At 40.1% G+C, this 16,915-nt stretch overlaps 1 protein-coding gene across 2 annotated transcripts in view; it reads right to left on the bottom strand.

Moving 5' to 3' along the window:
* tmem131 (transmembrane protein 131) overlaps positions 1 to 13,616 on the bottom strand; it is a 42,250-nt gene extending 28,634 nt beyond the window's left edge. For both annotated transcript variants that reach the window (XM_026157938.1, XM_026157939.1), the window contains exons 1-3: positions 13,285 to 13,616; positions 7,005 to 7,066; positions 6,827 to 6,867 (exon numbers count right to left, since the gene is read on the bottom strand). In XM_026157938.1, the coding sequence (XP_026013723.1) occupies positions 6,827 to 6,867; positions 7,005 to 7,066; positions 13,285 to 13,453 (272 nt within the window). In that variant the 5' untranslated portion in view covers positions 13,454 to 13,616. The remainder of the gene's footprint in view (positions 1 to 6,826; positions 6,868 to 7,004; positions 7,067 to 13,284) is intronic.
* Positions 13,617 to 16,915: the final 3,299 nt, after the last annotated feature.

Genomic DNA, 16,915 nt, shown 5'->3' with positions numbered 1-16,915 from the left:
CAGGTCGTAGCAAAAGATGTCACCACTATTAAAGAGGCCACTAAAGAATTGAAAGATTCGGTGGAAGATATAAAAGTGAGGTTAGGGGAGGCGGAACAACGTATATCAGACATGGAAGATGCCAGCGTGCTTACCGAGGCAAAAGTGGACAAATTCCAGAAGAGGATGGACGCGTTGTGGTCGCGAGTGGAGGACCTTGAAAACCGTAGCAGGAGGAATAATGTACGGATCATTGGACTCAAAGAAGGGGTGGAGACACCCGGGAACGTGGACAAATATGTGATGGAGATACTGGCCAAAGCATTTGAGCTTTCTGGAAGTGAATTTGAAATTGAACGTGCCCACCGTTCCCCGGTGCCAATGCCGGAACCTAACGAGCCTCCCAGGGTGATACATGTCCGCTTTCTACGTTCATCTGCTAGGGAGAAAGTGCTTCGGGTGGCCAGAGAGAGGCGTGGAGTCGATTGGCAAGGCTCCAAGCTATCCTTTTTTGAAGATGTTACAAAGGAGCTGGCGGAGAAGAGGAAGGCATTCAACCCGGTGAAGAGGCGTCTTCGGGAGCTACAAGTGAAGCATAGGCTGATGTATCCTGCAACGCTCGTTTTCACGTGGAACGGACAAAAGAAAGCATTCAAAGACGGAAAAGAGGCCGAGAAATTTCTGCAGGAGTCGACTTAGAGGAATGCGGGACATGATGTAACAGATCGGAGTAGTGTATGTGGATTTTGAAATAAGGTAACAAACAAACAATGGGCACAATGGGGCTGTGGCGGTGGTGCTGCTGTCGGATGATTAGCGTGTCTCACGGACCACGAGCAGTTTGGGGTCTCAAGCTAAAGTTAGTTAGGCTTGGGTAGGAGGGGAGGGAGGGGGCGCTTAGCAACGTTGTTCAGAGTTGCTATGCAAAGAAGGGTTTTGGTTTTGTTCAGGTTTGTTTGTTTTTTTTGTTTATTTTTAATGACGGCTAGTTTGATAAGACCAGATGGGTTTTGTAATATTGAGTGCCTATGCATATATTTGTGTTGTGTTGTAAAGCGCACAAGGTGTGCCTTACCCCATTTCTGTTAGAAAGCGATGAACAGGTATACTAAAATAATATCGTGGAACATAAACGGATGTGGGGACCCAATCAAGAGGAGGAAGGTTCTAACATACTTAAAATCTAAAAATGCAGATATAGCGTTTATTCAGGAATCCCACATTGCGGGGGAAGAAGAGGCGAAAAAATTTAAACGAGACTGGGTGGGCTCCGTTTTTCATAGTTCATATTCGAGTAAACGAAATGGTGTATTGATCCTTGTTAATAAGAAATTAAGCTTCGTGTTGCTGAAGAAGTATAATGATGACGAAGGACGCATTATATGCTTGGAGGCCTTAATTAATGGGGTTCGAACAGTTTTGTGCAATATTTATGCACCTAATAAGGAAGAGCCAGTTTTTTTTCACAAAATTAATAAGATAATAGGGGATCATGTGGGGCAGGTGATATTGGCTGGGGATTTCAACCAGGTGATGGATGGGATAATTGATAAGAGTAATCCTAGGGGTACATCTACACCCAGGGACAGAGAGGCTGTTCATTTACTGACAGAGGATCTTTGCTTAACGGACATTTGGAGGTTAGTTAATCCCAGTTCAAGGGAATACACGTTTTACTCCAACTGTCATAAAACATATTCGAGGATAGATTTCGCCTTAATATCAAAGTCTCTGGTCGAGTCAGTCGTAGACTGTGGGATTGGTGCCATTGCTATTAGTGATCATGCCACAGTAGAGTTGCAAATTGACTTGAACACGGATAGAACGAAGAGGGGCCGCTGGAGGCTTAACACGATGTTGTTGCAGAACAAGAGTTTCAGTGAGGAGTTAACAAAGGATCTCAAAATTTTTTTCGAAATCAATATGGGTTCCACAGACAAAGTAGCCACAGTTTGGGAAGCGTCTAAAGCATATATAAGAGGAAAGATGATTGCATACGCATCAAAAGTTAAGAAAAGTGATCTAGAACGGGTAGAAACCTTGGATAAAGAAATACGGGAGTTGGAGAAGGACTTAGCGAGTCAATATTCAAATTATAAAAATCAGACTATATGTAAATTAAAATGCCAGTTGAATGACATTTATAACAAAAAGGCGGAATATGCCTTATTTAGGCTCAAAACAAAATTTTATGAAGGTGGCGAAAAGAGTGGAAGACTATTGGCAAGACAACTGAAGCAGCAAGATAATTTGAATAATATATCTATGATTAAGAAGGACGGCCAAGTGATAACCTCATCGAAGGAAATAAACTCAGTTTTCCAATCATTTTATCAAGATTTGTATACGTCTGCTGGTGTGCTTGATGAAGGGGAGGTGGAGACATTTTTTTCAGGTCTACAATTACCTACTCTCTCTGGGGAACAGAAAACGAGACTGGATGAGCCTATAACGGAAGAAGAGGTCAGGGCTGCGATCTTATTAATGAAGAATGGGAAATCGCCAGGCTTGGATGGCTTCCCGATTGAGTATTATAAGAAATATATCGATATTTTAGCCCCAGTCCTGCATAAAGTTTACCTTCAGGCATTGGAGATAGGTTCCTTGCCGAGTACGTTTAATGAAGCACTGATCTCCCTTATTCCTAAAAAGGATAGGGATCTGTCGGACCCAGCAAATTACCGGCCTGTAAGCCTTTTGGGCGTTGATTGCAAAATTTTGACAAAGGTTTTGGCCTCCCGCCTGGATCAAATATTACCAGATATCATTAATGGTGACCAGGTTGGCTTTATTAAAAATAGGTCCTCAGGTGATAACATTAGAAGACTTCTTCATCTCATGCACAGAAGCGAATCTAATCTAACCCCGGTTGCGGCCTTCTCGCTAGATGCTGAGAAGGCCTTTGATCGGGTGGAATGGGGCTTCCTTATGACGACCCTCGCAAGGTTCGGGTTTGGGCCTGGGTTTTGTAATTGGGTCAAAACTGTATATGCAAGTCCAAGGGCAGCGGTTTTGACAAATGGATTGGTGTCAGGGGTTTTTCATCTTACTCGCGGGACCCGACAGGGGTGCCCTTTGTCCCTGTTGCTTTTTACAATATTTCTGGAACCGCTGGCCTTGGCTATTCGAGCAAACAGGGGTGTCAGAGGTGTTCATGCAGGGGGTATGGAACACAAGTTGTTTCTATATGCTGATGACATCTTAGCAGTATTGACGGATCCCATGCAGTCTCTACCAGCGCTACTCACGTGTGTTGAGTCATTTTCAGGGTTGTCAGGTTATAAGATAAACTGGGACAAGTCAGAGGGCATGCCATTGTCAGCATCATGTCATTCTGCGTTACTCCATTCAATTTTAAGTACTCACCTTCAGGTATGAAGTATTTAGGAATATTATTAAAACCCGACTTGGAGGATATTATGCTTTCAAATGTGGAACCTCTCCTCCTAAAGATAAAAACAAATCTGGATAAATGGGGTAAATTGAATCTTACACTATGGGGTAAAATTAATGTGATTAAAATGATGGTGGTCCCACAGTTCAATTATGTTTCCATGATGTTACCTGTACGGATTCCTTTGCACATATTTGGTCAAATTGAGAAGTTAATCAAAGATTTTTTGTGGAATAACAAGAAGCCGAGAGTGAATATAAAGAAAATGTGGGCCTCTAAAGACATTGGAGGAATGGCCCTCCCAAATGTGAAGTTGTATAATTTAGCTTTTGAATTGTCAAGACTGGCCAAATACTGGACAGGATCGGGCTCTGAGCTGAGCTGGATGAAGATCGAACAGGAACTAGCGAGCCCCTTCACACCTTTGGATGTTCTCTGGCAGGGCGCGGCAACTAATGGACAAGACTCTCATAACCCAGTGCTCAGGTATTCCAAAGCTGTCTGGGTGGAGGTGCACAAGTTGTGTGGAGAATCTCATCTAAGACAACCTTATGCCTCGCTATGGAACAATATTGCTGTAAGGATTGGGCGGAAAACTGTGTTCTGGAAGGAATGGCTTGTCAAAGGCATACGCAGGATAAGTGATCTTTACTCAGGGGGAGTGTTTATGTCATTTGCTGAAATAACCCGAAAATACAGTTTGACAAGAGAAAATAATTTTTGGAAATATTTACAAATAAGGGATTGTGTTACCAAAGGAAAATTTGCTCAAAGCTCGAATATGGTTGTGGAGTTTTTAGAATTGTCCAGTACAGCACATAGGGCGGCGGTTTTCTACAAACTGTTTAACAATCCAAAAAAAGAGATATGTGAAAACTTGAGGGTTATATGGCAGAGGGATCTGGGTTGTGCAATTTCTAAAGAAGACTGGCGCAGAATTTTGTCATTCTCTGATAAATATATAAGAGAGGCCAGGGGTAAATTTACTCAGTATAAATTAATACACAGGTGGTACTTCACTCCATCCAAACTTTATAGAATGGGAATTAGTCCCAGTAATGTATGCTGGAAATGTAGTTCAGATCCAGGGACATTTATACATGCTATTTGGGAATGTGGGAAAGTTTATCCCTTTTGGCAAAAAGTATTGGACAAAATAGGAAGGTGGATTGGTTTGATGATACCCCTGTCACCAAGACTGTGCTTATTAGGGGATCGGTCAGTATTACCTGGGGTTTCAAAATAAGACTTTGTGGTTATAAAGGTGGGGGTGATCGCAGCGGCTCGAGTTATTCTCAGTGTATGGAAGGAACCGTCTCCTCCAGAATATAATAGGTGGAAAGAAACTATGCTGAAAATGGTGTCGTATGAAAAGCTCTTGGCTAGGATTAATGATGATAGGGAGGGTTTTGACGAATCGTGGGGACGTGTTTTTGGCTGAGATGGTTGGAACTTATTTGGTCAGGGCAATTATCTTTAGTCATGTTGTACGCTTGCTGCACTGTTTGTTTGTGTAGGCACTCAGTAAGGGAATGACTTAAAGATTTGAGTTAACTGATTTGAGTTTTTTTTTTAATTTTTTTTAATTTTTTAATTTTTTTTTATTATTATTATTATTATTATTATTATTATTATTATTATTATTATATTTTTTATATATATATTTTTTTCTGTTGTTGTTTGTTGGTTGTTTTGTTTGTTTTTGTGTTGTGAAATGTTAAAAACAAATAAAGACTTCAATTATAAAAAAAAAATCATTTGTGCATTTGTGGGTGTTTTTCTGTCAGGAGAGCGTGTATTTTATTATTTTTTTAAAGTAAGGTCATCATAATAAAACAAACTAAACACAACTAAAATACTAAATATTATCCTCTCTGGCTCTTAAATACGGACCTTAAGAAGCTGCCAGGGGCTTGGCTGTGATCAAGAAATCCATCATCTTTCCGTCACCAGGCTTCGCTTACTCTAACAGTGGCTAATCTTAATCTCGCTAAGTGGTCACAAAGGTGGTTATCAACTGCATAAGTCAACACCAGGTTTCCTAATGTGGCGATAAGCACGTTCGCATGAAAGACGTGGTGTTCTGACGGATCAGTGGGTACTTGTTGATCTCTTCTCTCAAACACAAGCTGCTCCAGAGCAGAACAGGGGTCCAGCACAAGTTACAGTGGTTATTTACACCAGTAAGAAGTGAACCACATTCACAACAGTGAAAGCACCTACTCCTGCTTACTACACCAGACCTCTGGCGTTCTGTGGTTCTGTTGTACCACTTTCTGTTTTCAGTTGGCGTTTCATTTCCTGTGACTTCTGTGCTCCCTGGTTACTGTTAGTTGGTGTTTTAGTATTAGTTGTTTATCTTTTGGTTACTTCCTGTTTTACTTTGTAAGCTCAGTCTCACCGGTGTCTCATTCCCGTTTTACTTCCTTTTTTTTCTTGCTGGATTCCCTCCCTTATGTTTCCTTGTGTTCTATTGCTGGGTTTCCCCTTTTTTTTTTTCTCTCTCTCTGACTAAGTCAGTTTTTTTGCCTTCAATGAATAAAGACTCCTTTTGTTGCTTACCTGCCTGCCTCTGCATTGCCACACCAAATATACAACACCACTGTAGCTGTTTGTTCACCAGTACAGAGGTTTATCTGGCAAATACATATCGCAAACAGACAGGTTTGAAACCACACACACACACACAGAAAAAAAAAAAGGGGAAGTTTAACATCTAAAAAGGACTGGAACACACACACTGACCTCAAACATAACTGTCTAGGGAGTGGTCACGCCATGCCCCTAAAGATAACCTTTGTATGGTTTACATGCTGTCTGAGCTGTATGCTGGACCCTGATAAAACATCCATCTGAAAGGTATGCGAGCCCTCTGTGACGCTTCAGAACCGCTATACAGGAACATGATGCAACCAACTGACTTTTTACACACTTCCTGTAATGAAAATAGTCCTTACTTGTTTGAGCACTTCTGCCTGTTGTTGTGCCAAAGCTGGGATAAAAAGAGCCTGAAGCAAATAATAACTTCCTCAAAAAAAACAAAAAAAACACTTCAGTCACATTCGACTGCATGAAAGAATCCTGCCTGCTTCTAACAGCTGCTGCAGGCTATAAAACCAATGTCACTGTGGACTCGACTCATCCTAGAACATGTGGCCAGAAAAGCGCTCAGGGTGACACAGACAGAGAGGTTTCTCTGATGATCAGTGGCACAGATATTTGCCCTTTTTCCCCACAATCTAATTTTTTTGTATAATTTTACCCCCTAAATGATCTTAACATGCTGTCACAGCAGCCGCATTGAAGCAGTAAAACTTGTTTTGCTTTAACACAATACACTTTGCGTTTGCTTGTTGTCCAGGCAAGTTAATGTAGAAGCACACGGTTTAAAAATACAAATACAACATTTTATTGAATTCATGCTAGTATAAAAAAAGGGAGGATTTCTCATACCTTTGTTGATGATATAAACTAAAATCGATGTCAGACTCTCCCTGCAAGCACAACACAAACATACAGTAAGAATTAATCACAATATCAAAAACCAGGGGATTAATTTGGTAGTTGAGCAGGGCTTTAGCCTCTTCTTGCTCTGTGAAGGTCCGTTACAATACCATTTTAATGGCCTTACCTGTAAAAGGCTGCCCTCGCCAAAATGTAGAACTTCTAGTATTGTGTCTGACTGAATGAATGCTGCAAAGAGAAAAATAGGAAGATCAGAGAGAAACACATTTTTACACTACATAAAAGAAAGCTAAAAGGGGTAAATGTTCAATAAACAAAATCATAGCATACTGATGTGTGTGAGCTGCTGATTGTGTTACCAAAACCAACTAACGCTTCATTTGCATGGCAAAGCACCTTTTTGAAATCCCTGAAAAGGTACAGACTGATTTATGGACTGGAGATGGCAGCAGCTGCTGATTGCTGTCGAATTTAACGAAATAAAAACCAACTTCAACTTCAATCTTGTGTACTTAACTAGAGACAAGAGAAAGTTCAGCCTCCAGATCTGTGCTCCTTTTCTGCTCCATGTGCGGTGAAAGAAGGATCTAATCCAAAGCTACTTTCACCAGAAGAAATTCCGGCTAGGTGATGAGCCTGATCTCAAATATACCGTAGTAGAAAAGCAGCTCATTCATTAGCTAAGAGATCAGATCAAAACCGGATTTTTGAGTTGGTGTGAAAGTGATCTGGTTGCAGTTTTTAACTGATTTTAAAATGTGCTTTTCAGCTCTGAAATTTGAAAACTTTCATTAAGTATATAAAAAAAATAAAAAAAACGTAGAAAAAGGAAACAAAACAAATCAAAAAATACAAAACATCTGAATTAAGAGTGTAGAGAGGGAACAGCCTCACCCCAGTCTCCAGCTAAAATGTGCTTCAATACTGCATTTAACTGACCAACCCAATAAACCCAGCTATCTTATTTTACTTTCTTAGTTTGATTCTAAACTCCAATTTTCATTCAGATTTCATTAAACTAAAACATTCTTTCACACTTTTTTTGTGTTTAAGTTTAGTTTGAGTTAGGTGTACAGGTTTTGCCACCAATAGTCTCGGGAAGAGGGGTGTACCGGGGGACAGTGCCAAAGTATGTGGTACAACCAATGTGTTCCAGTTGTGTTAGTCAGCCACGGAGAGAGCGAAGCTCTAACATTCAAAGAGCTAAAGAGCTGAGCGTTAAAAATAATGCCATGTCCACTGCAGCCACCAGTTTTGTTTTTGTTTTCTTTAACGTTTTTTTCTGTGCTTCTCCCACTCTGGTGAACTTCACTGTTAGTCTCGTCTCTGATCTGGCACATTCATCAACCAATCAGCATATGAACGATGCGCAGCGCCACACACATTGAGCAATATGTAGTTGGGATTTTGGAGGACTACACCAGAGCATTTTTCTCCAAAGGCTCTCTGTAAAACATAAAAAAAAACAAAAAACGTGCGCAAACAGACACAACTGCGGGAGCAAAACCTGAGCATAACCCAGGTCTCAATCACTGCTGTGAACACAGAGCAACTCTGCACGTCTGTTTCAGGGTGTTATATAAATGCCAGGGTGGGGTTAAGTGAAGTGAATCCTCAGCAACCACCATTATCGACATGATTTTAAAAGGCCGGATGTCCCTTCCATCATCTGCAGAGCTTTAAATTTTGCCTTAAACTTAACAGATCTCACAAGTTGTGCTACTAGATCGACCTTTTTCTGTGTTCACAGCTCACTGTCGGCAAGCGTAATTGTTACGTTCAACTAACTGCTACGTTTAATAACACCCTGCAAGCTACAATGTAGGTTTTAAATTCAAATATCTGAGCAGAATCAGGGGATCTAAGCAGTTAAGAAACATTTCACAACTTCATTGAGCCGATGAGACACAGCCAACATCAGGCTGAGCAGAGGTGTGAAAAAGCTACACTTCCTGCTGTACATCACGAAAAAAAGCTAACAAATAATGAAAGTCTCAAGCTCTGAATACACGTCTGCACAAAATTAAACCGAATCACTCAGATGTCCTGCATCCTTTAAGTCCTAAATAAAAAATGTTAAGCTCAATCCCATCTCTACAGCAGAGTAAAACCAACCTCAGCTCAGTATGCCGTGCTCACTGTCTGTTAAAATTATAGGTCTTTACAGTGGCTTGAAAAAGGGGTGGATGTCGCCATTTGACTGGCAGGAATAGCACCGGCAACACCTCTGTGGGTGTTTCATTATACAGTGTCACCAGTCTGTGGTCCACAAGGATGATGTGGCATTGGTAGAGATGCAAGACTCCATGGCATCAGATTTTTACATGAAACTCCACCACTTTAGTTCTCGGCGTCCTAAGCTTACGAGTTTGTCAGGAGCTCTTGAAATCATCTCAGAATGGACACCCGGAGAAACAAGCAGTGAAACTGGTACGAGAGTGAAAAGTACTTTGCAGGCAGACATGCTGATGTTTCCACGTAGAGGACGCCAGTCTTTAACAAAACAAAAACACAACAACACTTCTAAGCCATTTATGTAAATCTACATGCAAATTCTGTCTTATTTGCTGCACAGTGACATTGACGTGTCTGTCATAGCCACTGCCTCACCACCTCCAGATTACAGACAGATCAATGTCTGAATCGAGTAGATCGGTTAGATAAGAGAACATGAAAGCGAGCAGCTGTCGAGTATTTTTTTTCCCCTCTCTCAACTTTCTTACCTAAAACAGTCACGATAGAAAGATAACTTCTTAGCGTTTAACTTTAGCTACAAAGCTCTCGTTGTTTTTCTTGTGTTGTTATTCAATCGTGTCCGTTTCTCTCGCCCTAGGAGCTCAAACTCGCCGCTGTTTAGTTCAGCTCCAGCTAAGGTGAACAAAGGGTCAGGATTAGATCCATCCACACCAAAACAGCCTATTCAGCCTCATGGATGGTGTACAAAGTATGAAAAAAACTGCAGTAAAGACAGCAATTACTCAAACCTTTCAACAAAATGCATTTCTATCTTTGGTTTGGAGATGCCAGCTTTATTCCAGAGGAAAGAAAATCATTCCTCAAGGTCATATTGTAGCTCACCTGATTGAGCAGGTGACTCATTTTCCAGAAGCTATTGCAAGGGCTGGGGTTCAAGTCCCTGCATGGCGTTACCCACTACTCTCCCTGCTTTCCTGTCTCTACTGATGTGTCATGCAAAAAATTATCCTTAAAAATCATAATTCCTAGATCTACACCGGGCGTTTGAATCAGAAAGGTAAAATTTCACGGCCACTTCATCTGTGGAACAAACAAAAATGATCTAAAGGTAGTAAAACTCAAAGGTTTCTGTGGATGACCCTGGGGAAGGACCATTTAAACCTATCCAGAGCTTAACTGTCTAAAAGATGATGCTAAATAATCATGAATACTAAACAAAGGGTAAAATTATTACATCGTGAAGTTTGTTTTTGATGCAACGCTCTCACTTTTGCTCCTGTTATAAATCAAATCACACCCTTTTCCCCTCCCTAAAAATTAGGGCTGCCACAAACGATTATTTTGATAGTCGACTAGTCACCGATTATTTATGCGATTAGTCGACTAATCAGATCATCATCCACTGGACATAAAACTACAGCTTATTGCACCAGCAGCATCTGCTCTTATATAACTATCATTAGCTTACAGCTTTAAGCTTTTAAGGTGCTAACTAAAAATAAAGACAAGATGATAGTTTATTCAATTTTAATGAAATTTGCAGATTGTTTCGGTAAAGTTTAATAAACTCCTTGCAATCTAAAATATAACAGGACACCCGAGTATATTCTCCAGCATCTCACACTTCTGATAATCAGCTGTCTGCTTGACGTTTATTCAGCTGTGTAAAAACTATAACTTTAATCTCAGCCAAACCGATTTACTCAGGAACAAATAAAATACAAAAAAAAAAAAAAAAGCCAGACAACAACATTTTTAATTTATCTAAGTGACTCATATATATTTAACCTGAGTCGCGAAAGACGGCGGTGGGTTTGAAAACAATTTGCCGGGAGTCCGGTGTTCTCACGGCGCTAGTGACCTAGCCCCCGGCTAGCTATCGAGCTAGTGGGTAACAGACGTCTCCGAAAACGTCGGAGCGCTTTTGAAAATATGTGGTGTCCTGATAAACTGAGCCGATATTTGAGGTTTACACAGCTACATTCTCGCCTGAAAATATGTTAAACGTTTATTTTGTGACCCAGAAAGAATAATAAGAGTAATATTAAAACTAACTAGCTACCGCCATTGTTGGAAACTAAGCTGGGCCGCGCTATGAATTCTGGGACACAGCTGCTTCTTCTTCTTCGGGGTTTAACGGCAGCTGGCATCCTTGTACATGCTGTGCTGCCATCTTCTGTTTTAGTCCGTTATTACACCCTTAAATCCTGCTATTATTCCTGCGTCTTTTGCGATCTTACAAAGCTTCAAACGACACGTCGACTATTAAATCAGTCGTCGACGATTTTGATAGTCGACGTAATCGTGACTAGTCGACAAATCGTGGCAGCCCTACTAAAAATGCAAACTCACTGTTGAGTTCAGCTGAATAAAAGAGAGCGTTCAGTCAACAAGGTCGATGCAGAGGAAGTAAAACTCAACATTTCCTCTGTGAGGATTAATGAAATGGTCGCCTTTGTCTCTGGATCACTCGTAGTCTTCAAATCCCGTACAGGCTCTAACTCCCAGCTGGACGACCCCGAACCCATCGCCACCCTCCGTTTTTCCTCTTCTTCTTCTTCTTCTTCTGTTGAATTATGTTTAAAGTTTGAGGAAATACTCGGTAAAAACTTGCATGATACTTATCAAATTAATGAATAATCATAATGAAAAAAAATTCGATTACAATATCTACCGAAATTGAGATTCTAATATTGTCACGATCGAGCAGGCTTACTCCAATTTTAAAAAATGTGATTGTGAGTCAGTTTGACCACAATAATGTTGTAGTGAACCTCTGATATGCGAACAGCCTAAATTTAATCAGCTGACTCAGTTTGCACTGTTGGTAAAAAGCATGACAAGATGAAGTCAGACTCTAAGAGTTGCTAAATAACTCGTGAATTCATTCAAGTGCATTACTGGAGTGTGAGGCATTATCACAGATCTATAGGAACATTTCAGGCAGCAAAAAAATAATTAAATGTTAGTTAGAAATTCATTTTAGTTGAACTACAACTTGTTGGTGAACAAATCCATTATTCCCCAGAGTTTGTAGTCACAAATCAAAATCACAACATCAACTAAAAAAAAAATGGTGGATTATATTTGTTAATGTGATTGTAACTGTGATTCTGAATCATTTTAACCAAAATAATGTTGTTACAGGGCGAGCCCAAATCCAGTGCCGAGTGTGAAAACTGCAGTGAAGTCATTGAATAAGCAAAACAGCAACACAAATTATCTGTAAAATGTTTCACACGGGAAAACTTTTAGTATTTCTAGATTTCTCGACCTAGACGAGCTGATTGAATTACAAAGACGTTAAGTACTTGTATTATTTATTTATAAAGAGTGCAATATACTGTAATATACAGAGGATGACTCGTGAATTTGGACAGAGATACAAAGCTCAAATTGTCCCCGGGGAAAACGGGTCTAAAAGTACACCCGTTTTCTCAATACATCATCCATGAACTACAAAAAATAATAATATAACAAGTATCTACCAGTTTTTAAAATAAGTGGTGTCTTTCGTTTGGGCTGTTTTTCATAAAGCCTGAATATTAACATTACGCAATGTTTTTTTTCTTGCTTGGTCCATGAACCACTGTGAGTCTGACACCTCTGCTCTGAGAGTTGCTCAACAAGTAACACAATCACCTGAGTGCACTTCTTGTGAGGTCCAGGTTCATGTGGACTAATTCACGGGCGCGTTTCAGGGCTAGCTCGGACCACCTTGGCCCTGGATGACAGCTGTGTGCCAGTCATAGTGACCTGACACGATCAGAAGATCGATAACAAGCGGCTGGAGCCCAATCAAACAAACAGTCGAGGCTTTTCCTCACTGAGCCCGGTATGAGGAAGTACTGCTGGGCAGCTTGTCCCCTACAACTCCCCTCTGTCTGTGCTTCAAGCTCACCCAGAGGCTCCTCTGAGCCAGCTCTAGGGCTAGCCGAGGCTGTAAACCCTGTCATATCTCACAGGTAAATTATTAGCCCAACTAAGCCATATAAGGAAAGAATGACAACATGCTACAGACGAAGCTAACGTCCAGAGTAAGGCCAAATACATTTGGCTAACTAACGGCAGTTCTTTGTCAGTTTAAACACAGCCTGCTCTCTGTTAGCGTTTAATAATAATTCAGCACTGCTGGGTCGCTGTTAGCACCGAGCTGGTGTAAAGTCGGCCCGCAAAGGTAGCGCTAACCACAGCACACACTTGGTGAGATGTCTGCGGAAGTTAGCTCCTGCTAAAGCTAAGTTCCAAACCTTGTTTATTCGCCCGCGTCGTGTGAATAAAAGCAATAAATAAGATCCTCAGGAGCCCCACGCAGGCAGCTCTCCGTCTCCTCCTCTGGCGACAGCTCTGGGCTCCGGCTTCAGTCGCCATGCTGCACGTCTTTCTGTTACGATAACAAACGAGCAAGTGTGCGGACATGCCCGTGTAAACCTCTGCTGCCTCTGTCAATCATAGCCGTGAAGAAAAAAAAACTCCCGAGAGCAGCGGCGGCGGCTAACTACCAACAGGACGTCGGCCTCTCTCTGCTCCCGCTTCCTCTTCCGCTCCATGCGACGCGTCACCGGCTGCCACGGACAGCAAGCGGTCATTAAACAACCTTATCACCGGGATCAAAGCCCAGCGGAGACCCTTCAGACAACACAAATTAAACGCTAGAACAGAATGACACCGTAAACTTATAAAACTAACTACACTTAAATTGAAAAACGAGGAATATTTGGTAACAGAATCTGTCATTTTTGGAATATATACTTTAAAGCTTCATTCATTCATTCATTCATTCATTCATTCATACTAGACAGGTTAGTCACTTTAACTGCCTCAATCAGAACATAACATGCAAACTCCACAAAGAAAGGACCAATGGTGACCTGAGCACCACCACAGCTCTCATTCTTCTCACTTTGGTCATATTTTACATCTTGTTTGTGCAGAATATATATTTCTAATATAAAACTGTCTCGAATTTTGGTCTTTATATATAGGGTGAGACAGAAGTGCTCAAAGCAAAGAGAATGCTCCTCCAGAACATGCTGTCAGCTGCAGAATCCCTCAGTGTCCACTTAGACCCAGACCCAGATAAGTGGAAAAGGATGGATGGACTATAGTTGAAAACGAGATTGCTGCATATAGTCCTTCAACTTTTTTTTAAAATGTAAATAAAAATCCAATTATTCTTGTGTTTACAAAGGAAATGAAAATAGTAATAATAGTAAACGCTGTCAGTCCTGTGTGTGTTTAAGTCGACTTTCTGTCATTCTCCTGCATTTTTGTCCTCTTTGTTAAAAAACGTATGATTCTGAGGTTTTCCTTTGATCTTTCTTAACCACTTGAAATAAAGTTTATTGGAAAAAAAGAGACTTTTAATTGCCGTTTATGTGCTGTAATCATTTAAATTATAAAAAGAAAAACTGGGTGCTGAAGTTTTTCAGCTCTTGCTTGTAGACATGGACTGTGGACACGGATTGTCCTTAGCAGGAGTCCTTCAACATGCACAGCATACGATCTCTCTGCAAGAGGAACAAGAATATAATGTGATGTATAAAGGTGAAAATAATTCCTTAGTTACTCTGGCTTCTGGGGTTTCTCTATTAAATGGTTCCAGTTTGCATCTATGACTTGGGTGCAGTAATAAAATGTGTTCCTAAGCTGTAATGTTTTCATTACAGAATTATTATTTTTATTTCAGTGCTACAAAAGACCAAAGTCACTTGTGTCAGACAAGTGTTTTAGACAAATGACATCTCCCCTAATTCTTTGCCATTTACATCAAGGAATTATTTCTAAGGCAAGTAATTTCTGAGCTTTACTATTTTTTGCTTAAAGCGAAACACCTCAACCGATGTCACAAACAACGCCAGTGTGTACACACTGAACTATGCTCGTACATGTGCTGTGATCTTCCTTTGGTCCAAATATTTTCACTAAAGCAGAAAAGCAGCAGTGAACACCCTCCAAATACCGGCTCCACCGAATTTACTTATATAGAAAAAACATTGCCTATAGATAAATGTAACTATGGAGTACAGAGGTTACTGATTGACAGAGAGTGCTGACAGGTACTCAGTGAATCTTTTAGAGGTAAAAATGGAGATAACACGAGGTCGTGGAGCCTGAAGACTGCTGCTGCTGACACAAACCTGCTCTGCTTGGTGCTCTTTAACCCTCTGATGTCCGTGGATCAGTGTTTACTTTCACTTCACGCCTTGTCTAAGGGTGTAAACAAATGTTTCCTTGAACTGTAAAGTGTGACTTTCATCACTGATGTTGTTCTAACGAAACATAAGAGAGTCTCTTGTACTGAAAAAAGCAGAGCAAGAGCTTTTACAGGACAGTGACTATCTGCAAAACTTATAGTAAGATAACACAAAGATTGGACTTGTTTCATAACAAGGACAAAGGTTGGTGATTTACTGCTGGCTGCAAAGCTTCTTGTTATCGTCAGTAATTTTACCCAGGGGATAAACTGTATTACTCATTTACACTATATGTACATCAAGTATTGATATGATGCAAGCACAAATCTGTGAAACACAGATTTTTTTTAAGTTAGTTAGTGTTTGTATAGGTTTATTTGATTTATTATCAAGCAGTCTTTGTATATTTTTAAACCCGGTAAAAAAATTCAATAAAGTAATCAACAGTGTGTCTACAATTTGTTAATTTTTTAATATAAATGTGAGGTTCTAGAAGCCTGTCTCAATGATGAATAAAGAAGTTATGATGCAATTAGATGTTTTACTTGCTTGTGAAACATAAAAGAGGAATTTCTCCATGTTTTCCAGGCATTTCTGTAATATCTGAACTAGAACTACAAGTCACTAAATGAGATCAGTTCCATTGTTAGTGAAACAGAGCAGCTGACATCTATATTGAGGTAATAGTGCTGTGTCACTGACAAATAACCATCTACATGTGTCACCATGTGATGTGTGCCGATCCAAATGTCAGATGCCTGAAACAGAATATTCCTAGGAACGATGCAATTTAGTATCTGATAATCAAATCCAAAAACAGCAAAGTCGAAGAGATAAAACACAATCCAAAACAATAAGAAGCCACAAAAAAATAAAAAAATAAAAATTCCAAAGTGGAACACGGGACTATATATACACAGTGGACTGATTACCCAAGAGAGGAAAAAAGTAAAACTAAAAAAGGACACAACAGAAGTCTGACCTTCAAAGTAAAACAACCAAAGGATAGAGAGCAACACTAACAGATAATAATAATAATAATAATAATAATAATCAGATACCTCCTCTCTCATTTCCTAGATTGCACACCGTGGACTTCTTGCCAACTCATCTTAAGCTTGATTTAGCCTTCTGCAGGAAATTCCTTTTATCCCTACACCGCAATCCTTTAATGTGATGTCAGTAAAGAGTCATTTGGCACATTTGTGATCTCTGATTTCAGATCTAACAGTGCTGATGACATTTTTTCTATTTAGGGTCACTTTGAATTAAATTCACAGCAGAGTGCAATGTGACAATATCTCACCTATTTTAATCACACTGAAACAGAGAAGCGCAGAAAGTTGGTTCATCTTACAGAACTGAAACAACATTTGAATAACAAAAGACTGCTGCTTAGTTGAGTCCTCCTTCTGCCTTGGCTTGTATATTCCAGCTTTCATACATTGTAGATAGAGAGAGGACAGAGAAATATCACCCTGAGAGAGATAACACAAATGAAAAACCAAAAACTGAAGGTCAGCATTATAGGGAAGATAATGAAATCGCAACAAAAACATCAACCGAGTTAAAAAACAAAAAAACAAAAGCAAACCTCCAACCAGTGAATGATGCAACAGTCTGCCACATTTACAATATATATAAATATTTGTTTATGAGTGCATGATGTTTCAAACTGTTATCC

Source organism: Astatotilapia calliptera, chromosome 23 (assembly GCF_900246225.1).
Source record: "Astatotilapia calliptera chromosome 23, fAstCal1.2, whole genome shotgun sequence".
Classification (NCBI taxonomy): Eukaryota; Metazoa; Chordata; class Actinopteri; order Cichliformes; family Cichlidae; genus Astatotilapia; species Astatotilapia calliptera.
Note: the sequence above shows the minus strand (reverse complement) of the source record. Positions and strands in the feature narration are given on the sequence as shown.